Source organism: Ursus americanus, chromosome 2 (genome assembly GCF_024610735.1).
Source record: "Ursus americanus isolate L20-20 chromosome 2, mUrsAme1.1.p, whole genome shotgun sequence".
In the NCBI taxonomy this organism is placed as follows: Eukaryota; Metazoa; Chordata; class Mammalia; order Carnivora; family Ursidae; genus Ursus; species Ursus americanus.
In genome coordinates, this window is record NC_142128.1 from 36,771,262 (window position 1) to 36,789,415 (window position 18,154).

The 18,154-nt window shown below is 50.4% G+C and overlaps 1 protein-coding gene across 1 annotated transcript in view; it reads right to left on the bottom strand.

Moving 5' to 3' along the window:
* The window catches only part of C2H16orf96 (chromosome 2 C16orf96 homolog), a 33,813-nt gene extending 16,705 nt beyond the window's left edge, over window positions 1-17,108 (bottom strand). The window contains exons 1-7 of the mRNA XM_087866200.1: window positions 16,310-17,108; window positions 8,494-8,598; window positions 6,978-7,058; window positions 6,729-6,815; window positions 5,327-6,620; window positions 3,114-3,199; window positions 2,691-2,801 (exon numbers count right to left, since the gene is read on the bottom strand). Coding sequence (XP_087722326.1) covers window positions 2,691-2,801; window positions 3,114-3,199; window positions 5,327-6,620; window positions 6,729-6,815; window positions 6,978-7,058; window positions 8,494-8,598; window positions 16,310-16,729 — 2,184 coding nt within the window. The 5' untranslated portion in view covers window positions 16,730-17,108. The remainder of the gene's footprint in view (window positions 1-2,690; window positions 2,802-3,113; window positions 3,200-5,326; window positions 6,621-6,728; window positions 6,816-6,977; window positions 7,059-8,493; window positions 8,599-16,309) is intronic.
* Between the last annotated feature and the right edge of the window lie 1,046 nt (window positions 17,109-18,154).

Consider the following 18,154-nt stretch of genomic DNA (forward strand, 5'->3'; position numbering starts at 1 on the left):
TAAGATGAGGTCATACTGGAATCCATTGACCGGTGTCCTTATAAGGAGGCGACGTGAAGACAGACATGCAGAGGGAAGAGGGAAGCAGAGATTGGAGGGATGTGACCATAAGCCAAGGAATGCCTGGAACCACGAGAAACTGGAAGAGGCAAGAATCCTCCCCTGGAAACTTTTGTCAGAGCAAGGCCCTGCCAACACTGATTTCAGGCACTTAGCCTCCAGAACTGTGAGGGAACAAGTACCTAGTGTTTTAAGGAACCCCGTTTGTGATCATTTCTTATGGTGGCCACAGGAAACAAACACACCCAGTCAGTGGCAGAATCGGGATTCAAACCCAGGCCTATCTAACCCACAGCCAGTGCTCTGAACCCCAACACGAGGCCACCTCCCAGCCGGGTGAGCGGGGCTGGCTTCTGTTTCCTGCTCTTTCATGGGGCACTAATCCCACGCCTCTCCCACAGTGTGGAGAGACAAGAAGTGGCATCTTCTGGCTCATTCTGGCAGAGTCAGCACTCAGTACCCACTGGCCACCTTATCCGTGTCCTCCTGCACCAAGCCCGAACTCTGATTATCACTGTTTGTTCCAGGAATGGTTTTGGAACGCAGCTTATCCACTTGCAAACGGCAAATCGTGTTTTCCATAAGGTCTAAGAAACTCCATAAGAACTCTAAGAAAGAGGGGTGCCTGGGTGGCACAGCAGTTAAGCGTCTGCCTTCAGCTCAGGGCATGATCCCGGCGTTATGGGATCGAGCCCCACATCAGGCTCCTCCACTGGGAGCCTGCTTCTTCCTCTCCCACTCCCCCTGCTTGTGTTCCCTCTCTCGCTGGCTGTCTCTATCTCTGTCGAATAAATAAATAAATAAAATCTTAAAAAAAAAACAAAACCTCTAAGAAAGAGCTGTGCCCTCACTTATTTTCTTGCTGGGTTCTCGGTGGGAAACTCTGAGAGAGAAGCACAAGGGGACGGAAACATTTCCATCTTGACTGGATGGTGGTGGCGTGTCTACACAAACAGGTGGATGTGGACCTAGCTCTTAGGCTTAAGACTTGGGCTGTTCACGGTGTATAAATTACACTCCAGTTAAAAATAAACAAATACACCACTTGCCCCTCCCCCCCAAGGAAGGGCCTGGATGGTGTCCATCTTGCTGACTGCGGCATTGCCAGCTGCTAGCCGTGTGCCTGGTGCAAAGTGGACGCTGGGAGCACGGGCTGAAGGACTCAGGGAATGAACAAGAGGATTTCTTGCGTCACCTGCTGTGCTCCTGATGTTTCTCGCAGACATCCAGGGAAAGCAGCAGCCGCTGCTGAGTTTCTTCACAGCTCAAGATGTGCGAGAGGACCATGGCAGACTGGTCTGCCCTCCCTCGTCTCTCCGGGACGGGCTGCACAGGGCTGCTGATTTCCTATGGCCTGTGTTCATTCAGGAAATACTTAACAAAGCATGTGTTGTATACGGAACCCTGCTCCAGGTCCTTCCAGGGTTAACTTTATAAGCAGCGGATCCCCATTGGCACATGGGCGGGAAGCACAAGGGCTGACTTGTTCCATTTGGCACTGTTCGGTCAGGCCTTGTCCTCTGCTGTTTCCCTCAACAAGCGACAGATACTTGGAGGCAGACAGCGAGCAACTCTGTCCCCCGGCACAGGGCAGGGCAGAGCTCTGGGGACACATGACATGTGTCCGGGGTGCTGGCTCCAGTCTCCGTTGGGGAAAGCACCCGTAGGTCCGCAGGGCACGGCAGCCCAGCTCCTCTGCAGGGCGGTGACAGTGAGGGCCCGGAGCTGGCCGGAGACAAGGTAGTTCCCCATCTCGGCATTCACGAAGGTCTGAGCTGGTAAGCCTGCGGCCCCTCTGCTCACACACAGCCCCCTCGCTCAGGCTAGGAACTGGTTCTCCTTTCAGGAGTTCTTTCCGCACCAAGTCGCCCTGCATGTGTCCTAGCCTGATTCCTCTGTATGACAGTCTTGGGAAGGGGAGGTAGGCCTTCCCCTTGTGCCTCCTACATCCTAATGCATCCCACCAATAGCCCCCTGACTTGGAATCGGAAGCCCCCATGGAAACCATCTCCAGGGGTTCTGTGTGGGGTTTTGTGTCGTACTCTGAAGGTCAGGGACATCTGTTAGACGAGGCACACACTGCACTGGTCCATCAGGCCAGGGTCATCGGGCCAGCGGAGTCAGACACTCCAGGCCCACGGGAGAGTGTGTCGGGCCAAGTGAGCCCCAGCTAGGAGCTCTGTGTCTGTCTACACAATCGTGGTGTCAGCAAATCTGCCGTTCCGGAGAGATACCCCCTGTTGCCCCCCGCCCCAGTGCTGAGAACCCACAAATGAGCTGGGTTAGGGGAAACGTTAGGGACCTAATAGTTGATGCAAGAAATCCTCTTACTCATTCACTGATTCCTTCAGCACACTGTGAGCATTGGCTGTGCGCCAGGCACCCTTCTGGGGGCGGGTGACCCAGTGGTCTGTAACAGAGACATGGCTCAGGCCCTCTTGTTCGTGCATTTGGGAGTGGAGGTGGGGGTGGTGGGATTTGTTTCCACTGAAGTGTAATTCACACAGAGTAAAATGCCCCAGTACGGTGTCCCTGGTTTCCCTGCCTTTGGTGGAGATGCGAAACCTTTGTGGGGGGTCCGAATGTCCAAGCGAGGAGTCCTACCTGCAGCGGCCCCCCAAACCCCAGACCTTTAAGTCATCCAGGCGAATCTGGAGCTTCTCCACTGCCCTGTCCAGCACGACGTGGTGATTCTTTATCTTCTCTATTTGGTGGCCCCAAATTCTCTGGAGTTCCTCTTCCTAGAAGGGGGAGACATGGACACAAAGGCCTCTGCTTCTAAGGTCACCATGGCCGGGGAGGGGCCTGAACAGTGTACCAGGCCAGCACGTCTCCAACCTGACACCTCAGTGGTCCCGTAAGACCCCCGCCACAGGAACGACACAAGCATGACCCACTGGGACCCCTGCGCCCGCAGGGTCAGCCTCCTTGGCCCCACTCACTCCCCCAGGCTGCCTTTCAGCTACGGGACAAATGCTGTCCTGGGTTGGGGGCTCTGCCATCAGCCCGCCTCAAGCGCCGTCCCGGAAGCCCTTTCTGCCTGGGGCACTCACCTTCATCCTGGATTTCTGGAGGCTCCCGATCTTTTCCTGCAGTATGTCCACTGTCGTCCCAAGCTTGGAAGAGGCCCCCATATTAGCTGAAAGCAAAGGAAGGGGTGGCTGTCGGGGGCAGGGATGGGGAAAGAGGTTTCTTCTAGAGCTCCACCTGCTTCTGAAAGGAGTCATCAGAGGTTGCGCCGTCCAAAGGAAGAGACTGTGAGCCTGGGGGCCTCTGCAGTCATCTGAAGTTCCCTAGTAGCCTCTTTTTTTTTTAAATTTATTTATTTGACAGAGACAGCCAGCGAGAGAGGGAACACAAGCAGGTGGAGTGGGAGAGGAAGAAGCAGGCTCCTACTGGAGAAGCCTGATGCAGGGCTTGATCCCAGAACACCAGGATCACGCCCTGAGCTGAAGGCAGACGCTTAACAACTGCGCCCCCCAGGCGCCCCCCCAGTAGCCACATTCTTTTAAAAATAATTTTAAAAAGGAGGGGCACCTGGGTTCCCTCTGTCAGTTAAGCATCTGGCTGTTGATTTGGGCTTAGGTCAGATCTCAGGGTCGTGAGATTAACCCCCGTGTCAGTGCCATGCTCAGTGAGGAGTCTGCTGGAGATTCTCTCTCTCCCTCTCCCTCTGCTCCTACCCCCACTTGTGCTCTCTCTCTCTAAAATAAATCTTTAAAAAAATTTTTTAAAGGAGCAGGTAAAATTAATTTTGATATTTTATTTAACCCAATATATGCAACATAGTGCCATTTCAATATGTGATAAAAAGTGAGATATTTTATGTTCTTGTTTTCATACGAAGATTTTCATATCTGATGTGCACGTCACACGGAAGAGCGTATGTGTGCTGGACCTTGCCTCATGTCACGTGTCCGACAGTCACGCGTGCCTCCTGGTTACCATATCAGACAGCACAGGCCTAGGGAGGCCTCTCTGGAATTTACTCCCCTCTCAGCAAAAGCCCTGAGCTGGGGCACCTCGCTGGTTCAGTTGGTAGAGCTTATGACTCTTGGTCTTGGGGTGGTAAGTTAGAGCCCTGTGTTGGGAATAGCGAGGACTCCAAAAAAAAAAAAAAAAAAAAAAAGTCCTGAGAAAAACTACAAAGCACCTTATTTATGAGAGTATATGAAGTGCACTATCTCACCACAAGATAGAAAGGGGGATTTAACAAAGGGCGGGGGTTAAAAAACAAACAAACAGTACCCTATATCGAGTTCCAGACAAGAGGTTAAAACGTCACGTACAGGACACACCTAGAAGGCACGAGAATCCAAGCCAAGACGCACTCACAAACTATCCTGAGTCTTCTTAACAAAAATGATGGCTGGTCAGAAGTAGAATTTGGGCTATTACGGCTTTACCTTTTCAATTTCAATCTGTTACTGTCGTAGTCTCGGCTGCACACCAGTATTCGCGGATAGCAGCCTACTTTATCCAGCTGGCGGAAGTTCCACGTCTTTTTTTCAAGATTTGTAGAACAGCATTGCCAATTAGGGGTAACGCCATGTACAGATTGGACTTAACTCAACTACTGTGCTTGGCAGGGAGCAAAAAAAAAGGAAGATAATGATTCAAACAGGGTAGGGCAATGGGCCTCGTAGTGGGTCCCCTGGGCCGGCAGCACCAGAAATGAGTGAGAAATGCAGATTCTTGGGCTCTGCCCAGACCAACCAAGTCAGAAACTCCAGGGGTGGAGCACAAGATTGAAAACTACTAGACTAGGCTATCCTGCCCTCCAGTCCCCTCAGCGAGCGTTTTACCCATGGTGGGCTTAACATGGAAGCACACATCTACTGTTTCCGCTGCCACCCAGAAAGCTTCTGTGGTCTTTGAGGATACATAAGTTTTCCTGGCAGTAGCTCCTGACCCCACACAGACCACTTCATGTGGGGTCTGTTCACTGGGTATTCTGGCAGATCCAGACTTATCAGAATGTTGTGCAGTAGGACTGTGTTGTACGGGAAAGGGAGTTTTCCAGAGTCACTGTGACATGTGATTCTCCTTCTTTGGTGCCAACGTGAGCCCCTAACCACCCCTCTCCCCTATGAGAAGACCTCACGGCACATTCGCTGTGAAGGAATAGACTAGTGAGAGGTGAACGCTGAAGCCAAAGGAACGAACGGCTAACCGTTAACAGCTTTTGTTGGGGGAGCTAGACGAAGGAGACGAGGGACTCCTGGAGGGCCGCAGGGGGGTCGGGCCTGAACCGGGCCGGGCCTACCTAGGTAATTCAAGCGCTGTTGAAGGGTGGATGACAGCTGGGCAAACTCTTCCTTCAGGGAGTGGTGTCGAATGGGCATCTGGGCCATGTGTCCCATGGAGTACCTGACGGCCATCTTCTTGTCTTCGGGGGTCACAGCCTTTTGGGCGGCCAGCATGACCTGGGACAGGGTCTTTTCAGGAGGGAGGCTGGCAGCACCGTACAGAGGAGGGAGGTCCTCTTCCAACACGTTCAAGTCCTCCACCTCTGCGTCCTCGGTGAAAGCTGAGGCCCCGTGGGAGGAGCCCGCACCCATGATGTCTGCAAAGGCCCCTAAGGGCCCAGATGCAGCCATGGCCGTTGCTATGGTAGCCAGCTTGGTGGCAGGGGCGTCCCTGACAGCCTTGGCGACAACCTCGGCTCTTCGGGCTGCTGAGGTGGCGGCGGCTGCGTAGGAGGCCGCGGCGGCGGCCGCGATAGCCGCTGTGGCCTTCAGGCGCTGGAGGACAGTCCGGGGAGCCTTAGCGGGTGCTTCTTTGGGGGCAACGGGTGCGTCTCTGGGGGCCGCAGTCCCGGGGGCACTGTCCTGAGGAACTGGCGTGTCCTGGTACTCATATTCTTCCTCAGTTTCTGAGACAGCTGGGAGCGGGTGCACCTCTGCTTGGCCAGACTGTGACTGCAGCAGGCGAGGCCACGCTGAGCCAAACTCCCTGGCCGGCAGTGGGGCTCCGAAGTCCTGGGACTGTGCAGGCTGCCAGAAGCCTGAGCCCCAGAAGGGCCAAGTGCTAGCCCTGGACAAGCCTCTGGGAGGAGGCCAGCGTTCTCGCGGCGTAGGCTGAAGCCCTGGGGCAGTCCCAAGCTCGGGGACAGGCCAAAGTCCAGGGCCAGCCCCAGGTCCGAGGGCAGGCCAAGGGCCAGGGCCAGGCCCAGGTATGAATGGAGGCCAAGGTGGTAGTGTGAACCCAGGGGGCAGACCGGGCCCCAGCACAGGCCCTGGAGGAGGCATGGCCTCGGGCTGTGGCCCTGGTGTGGGCGCAGACCCGGACTCAAGTCCCGGAGGCTGTCCTGGCCCCTGGGCCCCGGAGAGTAGAACATCTTGGGCAGATTCCTCCTCCTGTAGCTGCCCCGGGGTGTTGTAATGCCAAATAGTCTCCAGTAACCTGGGGCTCTGGATGGCCTCTGAGATCTGGACATGACCAACAGCTTCGAGGTGCTCGGCGGTCTGGGGACGATGAGTCTCCGGCAGCTGCTCCACCAACTGCCATAGCTCCGAGTCCTCAAACTGTGTTGGACCAGCAACTTCTGCAGAAGTTCCCTGCGGAAAAGGGGGGGAGGCTGGCCAGGGCTGCTCCAGGCCAGCTCTGCAGCCACCCTCCCTTCCCCGACCCCCCGCTGCTTCCCCTCCTCTTCCTCCTTCACTCACGGGGGTGAACATGGCCTCGTGGAGGCTGCTCCAGAGTACCACGTCCTCAGCTTTGGGGATGGTGAGGATTTTGCTCTGGAGAGAAACCTGGGGGGCAGGAGAGGAGGTTGAGAGTGAGGGGTAACGCCCTCAGTGGCTCCTTTGTCCACACTTGCCTTTCCAGATGGTGTTCTCTTCCTTACTCTTCCCTGTCCCCAGGGCCCTGGGCCTGGAGGTCAGGGGACTGGGAAGGGAAGCAGAGGCTCTCACCACTTCCCGCTGCAGCGCACTCATCTTCCTGTTCTGTCCTTTCAGATCTTCAAACAAAGTATCCATTCTTTCTGGCTGCATCTGTCAAAAAAGCCAAGTCCGTGGGCCAGGAGTGCAGATTCTGGTCCTAGCCCTGCTTCCCCCACAGCTCAAAGACAAGGACTCAGCTCTAGGTGACAGAGTCAGAGAAGGAAGAAGAGACCCCAAAGCAAGTGTTTCCCAGTGAGTGGGAAAGGAGTGGAAGAGGGTTTCCTGGGAAAATAATTTTGGAAAATGTTGGGCTTAAAAAGTATTCGATGGGGGGCGCCTGGGTGGCACAGTGGTTAAGCGTCTGCCTTCGGCTCAGGGCGTGATCCCGGAGTTCTGGGATTGAGCCCCACGTCAGGCTCTTCCTCTATGAGCTTGCTTCTTCCTCTCCCACTCCCCCTGCTTGTGTTCCCTCTCTCGCTGGCTGTCTCTCTCTCTGTCGAATAAATAAATAAAATCTTTAAAAAAAAAAAAAAGTATTCAATGGGCTTCTACACTGCAGGACTTCTCAGAGCCTTTAGTGGGCAAAAAAAAAAAAAAAGCACATTAAGAATCTCCAAGAGGTAGGCTGAGGAGGCATTTCTTTCTTTCCTTTTTTTTTTTTTTTTTTGACATTTTTTAATCCAACTGATTTGTTGAAAGAATCTTTTTAGTGTTTTGGTCTGTTTGTTTGTTTTTCTTTTTAGTGTTTTGTGATGCCCTTTCTCCTCAGATGGGAGCTACCCAGACTGAGTTCTCACAGCTGCCATGACAATCAAATGTATACATTGACCTGTGAATTGGGGATAATACACTAAACCATGCTCTCTGGGGGCAAGTTGTAAAACTTCAGCCACAATACCAGCCTGCTGGTGTGGAGACCTGGGCTCTGAGCGCAGCTCTGACCCACCAGCTGTGACCTCTCACTTCAGGGATTCTGTGTCCTTCCACATCATGGTAAGGAGTGAGTATGTACCTGGGTTGATGTCCTTGTGGACTCCAAAGGGAGGTAGACTGTATGCCTGTGCTAAGTTTGTTCCACTTTTCAGTGTGGACAGAGCTTTACAGAATAGGAAAAGCTGTTCTCTTTCTGCTATGTTGGTGGAATGCAAGCCTGGAGTCTTAGTGGGCACCTGCCTGAGAATGAAGCCAACCCACAGAAAAACATCACTGACAGAGTGATGTTGATGCGGTGTGAGCACCTAGATCTGGCTGTACCTGAAGGCAACTGTGGACTTTTTAGCAAATGAGATGCTAAATTCTCTTCTTTTGCCTAAGCCAGGATGAACTAGGTTTTCTATCATCTACAAATGATGTCCTAACACAAAGGATGGAAGCCATGGAGAGTTTAGTGGGATGGGCCAAGTGGCTGGGCCATGTCAAACCCCTTCTCCTGCCGTCATAACTGTGTTCTTTGACTAAGAACAGGCTCCCTAGATATACCCTGTCACCCCAACCACCTGAGGTCCAAGCAGCATGGCCAGCATAGAGGATGCTGGAGAGGGTCTACCTTGTCTACTATGTTCTTCAGTCTGTCCACATCCTTCCTGAGAGTTTCAGTGGTGACCTTGAGTGCATAAATGTCAGTAAGCAAATCCTGCAGAGTCTTCATGGACTAAAGAGGAAGAAGAAGGGAACAAGTGAAGTTGGGTGTGGCTCAGCTCCACCACTGACTGGGATGGTAATTGCATCTTCCCAGGTTTTAGATTTCATAATCATAAAATGAGTATAAAAAATGTAATGATGAGGGACGCCTGGGTGGCTCACTCAGTTAAGCATCTGCTTTTGGCTTGGGTCATGATCCCAGGATCGAGTCCCTCATTGGGCTCCTCGCTCAGCGGGGAGCCTGCTTCTCCCTCTGCCTGCTGTTCCCTCTGCTTGTGCACTCTCTCTCTCTCTCTCTCTCTCAAATAAATAAGTAAATTTATTTTAAAAATGTGATGATAAAAAAAAAAGGGATGATGTATATGAAGGGCCCAGTGCATAGTTAGGCATTCAGCTAACAAAAGCAACAAACAGCAAAATGGCAAAAGTCCTTCTTATCAGTAATTACATTAATGTAAATGGATTAAACTTTCAGTTAAAAGGCAGACATTGGCAAAATGGATAAGAAAACATGATCCAACCTCATGCTGTCTACAAGAGACACAATGTATAGTCAAAGATACAAACAGGTCAAAACCAAAAAGACAGTAAAAGATATACCATGCAAGCAGTAATCAAAAGGGAACTGGAGGGGCACCTGGGTGGCTCAGTGGGTTAAGCATCTGCTTTTGGCTCAGGTTATGATCCCAGGATCCTGGGATCGCACCGCATCAGGTTCCTTGCTCAGCAAGGAGTCTGCTTATCTCTCTCCTATTGCCCCTCCCCCTGCTCATGCTCTCTCTCATTTACACAACACTCTCTCTCAAATAAATAAAAATCTTTAAAAAAAACTCGTGAACTGGAATGGCTATACCACTAATATTAAATAAAATAGACTCTAAGACAAAATTTGTTGCTAGAGACCCAGGGGGACATTTATAATGATAAGATGGTCCATCCATCAGGAAAATATAATAATTATAAACATACATGCACCTAAAACATAGCCCCAAAAATATATGAAACAAAAATGGACATAACTGAAAGAAGAAATAGGCAATTCAACAAGAATAGTCAGAGACTTCAATACCCCATTTTCAATAATGAATAAAACAACTAGATAGAAGATCAGCAAGGACATAGATTTGCACAACATTTTTTTTAAATATTTTATTTATATATTTATTTGAGAGACATAAAGTGAGAGAGAGGGGCACCTGGGTGGCTCAGTCACTTAAGCGTCTGCCTTCAGCCCAGGTGGTGATCCCAGGACACCTCTCTCTCTCTGTGTGTGTGTCAAATAAATAAATAAAATCTTTAAAAAAAACCAAGAAACCGAAAGCAAGAGAGAGAACACGGGCAGGGGAAGGGGCAGAGGGGGAGGCAGAAGCAGACTCCCTGCTGATTAGGGAGTCCGATGCAGGGCCCAATCTCAGGACCCCAAGATCATGACCTGGGCCAAAGTCAGACACTTAACCAGCTGAGCCACCCAGGCGCCCCTAGATTTGCACAACATTATAAACCAATTAGACATAACAGACATCTACAGAACACTCCATTCAACAATGGCAGAATATACATTCTTCTCAAGCGCATACAGAACATTCTATAGGACAGACCTTATGCTAGTCTATAAAACAAGTCTCAATACATTTTAAAAGGACTGAAATCATTCAAAAAGTGTACTCAGACCACGATGGATTTAAATAAAAAATCAACAACAGAGGAAACTATTGGAAATTCACAAATAAATGGAAATAAACAACTCTCTCCCAAATAACCAATGGGTCAAAGAAGAGATCACCAAGGAAATTAAAAGAAAAAACACTTTGAGATGAATTAAAATGAAAACATAACACACCAGAACTTACAGGATGCAGCTAAAGCTAACTTTAAGACACCGGAAAAAAAACAGAGCAAACTAAACCCAAAACAAGTAGAAAAATGAAAGCAATAAAGAGTGAAATGAAATTAATGAAAGAGAGAACAGAAAAAGAAGAGAGGAAATCAATGAGGCTACAAGCTGGTTCTTTGAAAACATCAACGAGGTTAGCAGATCTTTAGTGAGACTGACCAGGAAAAAAAAGGGAAGAATCAGAAATGCAGGAGGGAACATTACTATTGACCCTACAGAAATAAAAAGACTTATGAAGGAATCCTATCAACAACTGTAGGCCAACACATTAGTTAAGGTGGATGAAATGGACAAATTCCTAGAAAGACACAAACTACCAACACTGACTCAAGAAGAAATAGAAAATCTGAATAGACCCAAGACAAATGAAGACATTGAAATAGTAATAATAATAATAATAATAATAATAATAATAATAATAATAAAATACCACAAAGAGAGGCCCAGGCCCAGGTGGCTTCACCAAGGACTTCTATTAAACATTTATTTTTTAAAATTTAATTTTTAAAAAAGATTTTATTTATTTATTTGCCAGAGCGAGCGAGAGCACAAGCAGGGGGAGCGGCAGGCAGAGGGAGAAGCAGGGAGCTTCCTGCTAAGCAGGAAGCCCCATGTGGGACTCGATCCCGGGACCCTGGGATCATGACCTGAGCCAAAGGCAGACGCTTAACTGACTGAGCCACCCAGGCATCCCTAACATTTTATTTTTAAGTAATCTTTACATCCAACATGGGGCTCAAACTTACAACCCCAAGATCAAGAGTCACCTGTTCTCCCAACTGAGCCAGCCAGGTGCCCCTTCTACCATAAATTTAAAGGAGAATTAATACTAATTCTTCACAGACTTTTCAAAAAAATAGCAGAATTCCAAACTTATTCCATGAGGCCAATATCACCCTGATACCAAAATGAGACAAAGACATCATAAGAAAACTAGAATATAGATGCAAAAATCCTCAAAATACTAGAAAACTGAATCCAGTAACAAATAAGACAAACAACCCAATTAAAATGGGCGAATATCTGAATAGGCATTCCTCCGAAGATAATATTCAAACAGCCAATAACCACATGAGAAGATGCTTAACATTAGTCATCACGGAAACACAAATCAAAACCACAATGAGATACCACTTCATACCCACAAGGACGGTTAGAATCAAAAGTCAGATAATAATGAGGAGGCGGAAAAATTGGAACCTTCCAGACACCGCTGGTGGGAACGAAAAATGGTGTGGCCATTTTAGGAAACGGTGTGGCAGTTCTTCCTAAGACTGAACACAGAATTACCAAATGACCCAGCAAGTCTACTCCTAGGTATATATCCAGAAGAAATGAAAACATCGGTCCACAAACTTGTATCGGAGTATTTATAGCAGTATTCGTAATAGCCAGAAGTGGGAACGACCCTAGTGTCAATCAAAGGGCAGATGATAAGCAAAACATGATATATTCATAATATGATTATTCAGCCATAAAAAGGAATGAAGTACTGATTCCAGAAAGATGAACCTCAGAAATGTGATGCTAAGTAAAATAATCCAAACAGGGGTGCCTGGGTGGCTCAGTGGGTTGAGCATCGCCTTCAGCTCAGGTCATGATCCCAGGGTCCTGGGATTGAGTCCCGCATCGGGCTCCTTGCTCAGTGGGGAGTTTGCTTCTCCCTCTGCCTGCCACTCCCCCTGCTATGCTGTGCTCTCTTTCTCTCTCTCTCTCTCTCTCTCTCCCCCTTTCTGACAAATAAATAATTTTTTTAAAAAAATTTACAAATCACACACATGGCATCACAGATCCACAATATGTAAATAACTCTTTTTAAAGATTTATTTATTTTAGAGAGAGAGAAAGCGTGTGTGCATGTACAAGCAAGGTGGGGGGGCAGAGGGAGAGAGAGAGTCCTCACGCAGACTCCCCGCTGAGCATGGAGCCCAACTCAGGACTCAGTCCCAGCACCATGAGATCATGACCTGAGCCAAAACCAAGAGCCGGCCACTCCACCAACTGAGCCACCCAGACGCCCCATATATAAAGAACTCTTACAACTCAACAATAGAATGACAACCCAGTGAAAACTGGGCAAATAATCTAAATAGGCATTTCTCCAAAGAAGAGATACAAATGGCTGCTAGGCACAAGAAAAGATGCTCAACACATGTAGTTACCAGGGAAATGCAAATCAAAACCACAATAAGGTACGCTTCAGACCCACGAGGGGGCTAGAATCAGAGACAGACACTAAGAAGTGTGCGTGAGGAGTGGAGAAATTGGAGCCCTCACACGCTGTTGGTGGGAACGCAAAATGGTGCAGCTGCTTTGAAACAGGCTGGCGGTTCCTCAAACTTGAAACGCAGTGATCATACGATCCAGCAATTCCATGACGAGGTACATGCCCAGGAGAAATGAGAACATACGTCCACAGGAAAACGTGTACCCCACTGTTCACAGGGGCCACGACTCCTAACAGCCTGCGAGTGGAAACAGCCAAATGTTCACCAACGGATAAACGAAAGTAGTCTATCCATCTAGTGGAATAGCGTTTGGCGATGATAAGAATCAAGTGCTGATCATGTGACAGCATGGATAAAACTTGAAGGCGTCACGGTAAGTGCAAAAGTGGGGTTCAAGGAGGAGCAGGAAGGAGAATGATAGCTAATGGTTAAGGGTTTCTTGGGGCGCTGTTGAAAATGTCCTAAAATTGACTGTAATAGTCGCAAAAATCTGTGAATATACTAAAATCCCTGAACTGTACAATTAAAATTTTTTTAAGTAGGCTCCATGCCCAAGGTGGGGCTTGAACTCACAACCCTGAGATCAAGAGTTGCACACTTTCCGGACTGAGTCAGCCAGGCGCTCCTGAACCATACCCTTTAAATGGATGACTATTCTGGTATGCACACGAATATATGTATGAATATATTTCAACGAAGCTGTAAAAAAAAATAGCATTTTTGTCTTAGAAAAAATTGGGGGAAGTTCAACAGTCTGTTCGATGGGTGTTTGGGAGTTAATTGTGTTGGGAGTGGGGGTGCCCGGGTGGCTCAGTCATTAAACATCTGCCTTTGGTTCAGGTCATGATCCTGGGCTCCTGGGATCGAGCCCCACATTGGGCTCCCTGCTCAGCGGGGAGCCTGCTTCTCCCTCTCCCTCTCTCCCCTGCTTGTGCTCTCTCTCTCTCTCTCAAATAAATAAATAAATAAATAAATAAATAAATAAATAAATAAATAAATAAATAAAATCCTTAAAATAAATAAATAAAACTCCGGTTCTGGGTAGGGCCTGGGAGCCATAGGCAGAACCTGGGAGCCACAGGCGGGGCCTGGGAGCCTGCAATTCTGGGAGAGCTCCGCAGGTGGGGCTGGTGCTCCAACAGGCTCGGGAAGCCCTGGGTCCGAGCCTCCCGAGGGGGCTTCTGGGACAGGTACATACTCTGAGCAAGGGAGCTCAGTTTTCCGTGCTCAGTAGTTCTCGACAGGGCGAGTGGGTCCCTAGCCGGCAATTGGCAAAGTCTGCAGACAGTGTTGGTGGTCACCACTAGGGGTCGCTCCTGGCACCTGGAGGGTGGAGGCCAGGGAAGCCGCCCACCATCCCCCAGGGCACAACACAGTCCTCACCACAGACAATTATCTGTGAGGGTGAGGGACACCGAAACCTCAGCCCGTCTAGTAAGGACTTGTTTCAGTGCCCGAGCCCCAGATCTGGTGGTGTGCTAACCATGCCTGTGGAGCGTCACAAACCTTTCTGGAGCCCCCTTGTTGCTGGCCCGTTTTCTGGGCACCATTCACCCCGTCTGGGGTGGTGCTAGGACTGGCAGGCTAGTCTTTCCCCATTTTGGGCCCTCAAACCTTGACAGGTGTTTGTAAAGAACGGCAGAGGACACTAACCCAGTCAGCCCCAGAGGAAGGGGGGTCAGGGGCAGGTGAGGTGACCTGGACATCGACATGACATTTGGTCTGCCAGCCTGACTGGCTGGTTGGTGCAGACACTTAGCTAAGCAGCTTGCACCATCCCAGAGCCAGCTACCATGGCAACCCCCTTGAAGGGGTGGGGCTGGGAGGCAGTCATTGTGGTAACCCCTGGCAACCTCAGCCAGGCCTGGAGTTGGAGGGGGACACATTCTCCAATTCTGGGTGCGCAAACAGTCCTCTGAGGGCTGCACAACCGTGTCCAAGCCTGTCCGCCAGCCCCCTTCGCGGGCGGACTGGGTCACTCTGGGTACCGTGCATTCTAGAAGCATCCACCCATCAAGGCAGGCCCAGGGTCAGGCTGCTCCAACACGGTGTCCACGTTCCCAGCCTCCAAGGCCTCCATAACCTGAACTCGCCCACCCATGCAGGCCTCTTTGGCTCTAGCGACAATTCCTGTCTTCAAGTCTGTCTTGTCTGACATGAGCCGTGTGGCCACTCTAGCTCTCTGCTGATTGCCTCCTGCAAGGAATATCTTTTTTCTATCCTTTTACTTTCAATCTATTTGTCTTTGAATCTAGAATGTGTATCTTGTAGAAGGTATAGTTAGATCATGTCTTTTTTTTCTTTTAATCGATTCTGCCACTCTCTGCTCTGTGTGTGTGTGTGTGTGTGTGTGTGTGTGTGTGTGTAACACGAAGAATTCAGTGGCATTCAGTACATTCGCAAGGTTGGCAACTGCCACCACTATCTAGTTTCCGAACATTTTCATCACTCTGAAGAGAAATGCCGTACCCATCAGCAGTCACTCCCACAGCCCCCACCTCCTAGCCCCTGGCAAATGCCAATCCACTTTCTATCACTACCGATATCCCTGTTCTAGATGTTTCATAGAAACAGAAGCATGCAGTATGTGGTCCTGTGTGGCTGGCTGCTTCACTGAGCACCTGATTTAACGTTGGTCCATGTTGCCTTGCCTCTCAGCCCACCTTGGCCAGACTGCACCCTCTCCCTGTCCCTCAGGGCTCCGGTGCCTGACTTCACTAAGGTCCCGGTCATCCCAGTTTCCCTGCTCAGTTCAAGTCTCTGGATAATACTAACAGTGACCGCTGATTGGATGCCCAGAATACCTCGAGCTCTGTGCTGAACACTTCCCATACATTATCTTGTTTAGTATCAATCTCGAGGTAATCCTGGGAGGAGGAAACCATGATCATCCCTCGACTGTTCCAGTGGGTAAGTGACAGCATGCTCAGCACTCCACACTCTTATGCCTTTCACCGACTCTCTTGGCCCAGGTTTGCACCAGCTCCCCATTTTCTGACACTGTGTGACCCCGAGGGGGTTAACCTCTCAGTGCTTCAATTCCTCACCTGTAAGCCGGGGATCATAACTGCACCTGTCTCACAGAGGTGCTGTGAAGATCAAAGGAGCTAACAGACCTAAGCCTCTGGCTCACCTGGAGCATGGTGAGTGCTGCTTCTAGTGGCTTCCCTGGGGAGGGAGCCAAACAGAGCCTGGAGGGTTAAGGGGACAGTGAAGAGATGAGGGAACTAGGGAATGGCGGAAATCTGGTGTTTCCAAACTCTTTTCATCACTGCAAAAGGAGACCTCATAACCACTAGGCTATCTTCTCCCCGTCCCCTCCTTCCCCCAAACCCCTGGCAACCACCAGTCTGCTTTCTGTCTCTATGGATTTGCCTGTTTCATACAAATGGAATGTGTAACCTTTTATGTCTGGCTTCTTTCCTCAACACTTGACAAAGGATGAAGGCCTGGAGCTTTGGCTCTGCCTGACTCCAAAGCCCCACTCCTGCCCCAGTGTTTGGGGACAGCCCATCACAAGGGGCATAAGGGAATAGGGGGTTAGATGCCCGGGAGGAGAGCAAGGAGGGCAGGAAGCTTCTGGAGGCCAGGTGGTTTACCTTTGCAGTGGCCTCTTCATTGCCCTCCACCATCTTCCGGAGCTTTATCAGGTGCCAGAGGTCCTGGGCAGGTTGGCCCTTGCCCTGGCTGCCCTCCAGCAACTGGGAAGTGGAGGGCAGGTCCTGCAGCACCGCCAGCTGGCTCTCCATCTTGTCGATGCGGCTCACCACATGGTCAAAGACATTGCTGAGCCTCTTCATGGGGCTGAGGACGGGCTGGGCGTCTGCTTCCCGGGGCATGAACACTACTGGTGAGGTTTGGAGAAAGTCCTCATCTCCCGAGAGGACCTTCTTGAGCTCGGCCATGTGGATGTGCTCCAGGATGCCCTGAAGCAGGAGGTGCAGGGCCTTGAAGTTCACCACCCCGCACTGTGGGATGGCGATGTTGACCAGCTCGGAGAAGGTGAGCGAGAAGCTCATCCTGCAGGGAGGCTCTGCAGGGCTGGGCGGCTGGGCGTCTTTGGGGACAAGGGGTGGCTTTCAGGGAACCCACGAGCTGTGCGGACAGGTCCTCAGAGGCCCCGGGAGGCTGTAGGTCATGGCGGTCAGAGAGAAAATGGCCTCTGTCCAGCGGAGCTCAGATGAGAGCCTCTGGTTGCTAGGACACCAAAGAACATGGGCGAGCCGGCGTGCTTCTGAGAGCCCGGAGTGGGGCAGGGTGGGTGCGCAATTAGAAGCTGCTGGCTGTTCGAACAAACGGACGGTCAGCCTTTCGGTTCAAGCCCTTCAGTTACGGAAGACCGATGACCCCTTCCAAGAAGCACGCAGTGAAGGTGATGGGGAGGCAGCAAGCTCCTCGGAAGCCTCTAGAATTGGGACAGGAGAGAGTTCTCGGAGTTAGGAGAGCCTGGGTTTTGAGAAAAGAGGATGTAGAGAAAAGAGTCTGAAGAGCGAAGCCGGTCTCAGACCCGCGGCAAAAGCCCCACGGGTGTTCGGGTTTGTGGTGGGGGTGGGGGTAAAAAGAGGAAGAGGCAGCTGGCTTCCCACAGGTCTGAACGCTGCATGGCCCTGCCCACCGAGGGGCACCCATGAGGACGGCCTTGCCAAATCTTGCTCTGTTCTCCCCTAGAGCAGGGGCTCGTGAACATCCCAGTGTCCCGAGGACACAGCTGTGAGCCAGCTGCCACAGGACAGGGAAACCGCTTGGGCCCCCGTGTGGTTAGGCCGCACTTGTGTCAATTCTTGGACAAGAAAACGGCAGCCTGCTCATCCTGGTCTCTGAGGGAAGTCTCAGGGAAGGTCCTTGGCTTAACCCCTGGAGCCCCGACTCCTGGCCCATCCCATTGTCCCAGACATGATACACGCTGCTTATATACAGTGCATGGCCGGAGCCCTGCTCAGGGATGTTGTTGGCTAAGGGGAAATCTCCCCCAGCTTTCCCCACAGAAAGTGGAGCACCTGTCCACTGTGGGTTTATGGAGATGGATGCATGACTCTTTCTCAACAGCTACGTGACCTTGTGCAAATGACTTAACCACTCTGAGTCTCAGCTTCACTGCCTACTAAATTGGAAATAAAACCTTCCATGTGGGGTTGCGGCAGGGAGGGGCACTGTGTGTGCGTGCGCATGTACGCGCCCGTGTCTGTCCACACAGAAACAAGACGTGAAGTGCCACGCCACTATGACTCAAAAGAATTCTTTTCCCCCAGAACTGACCTGATACCTTACTCCTGCCAATGATCGTGGCCATTGGAGAGAGAGCCCAGGAGACTCGTTATGAATTTAATGGAAGTGTATTTTCAGGGATGTTGTTTGCTAATTACATGTTCTTGACCTGACATCAGCAAATGCTTCTGCTGAAGCCATTACTACTCTAGCCACAAAAGCTAGTTCTTTCAGAAACA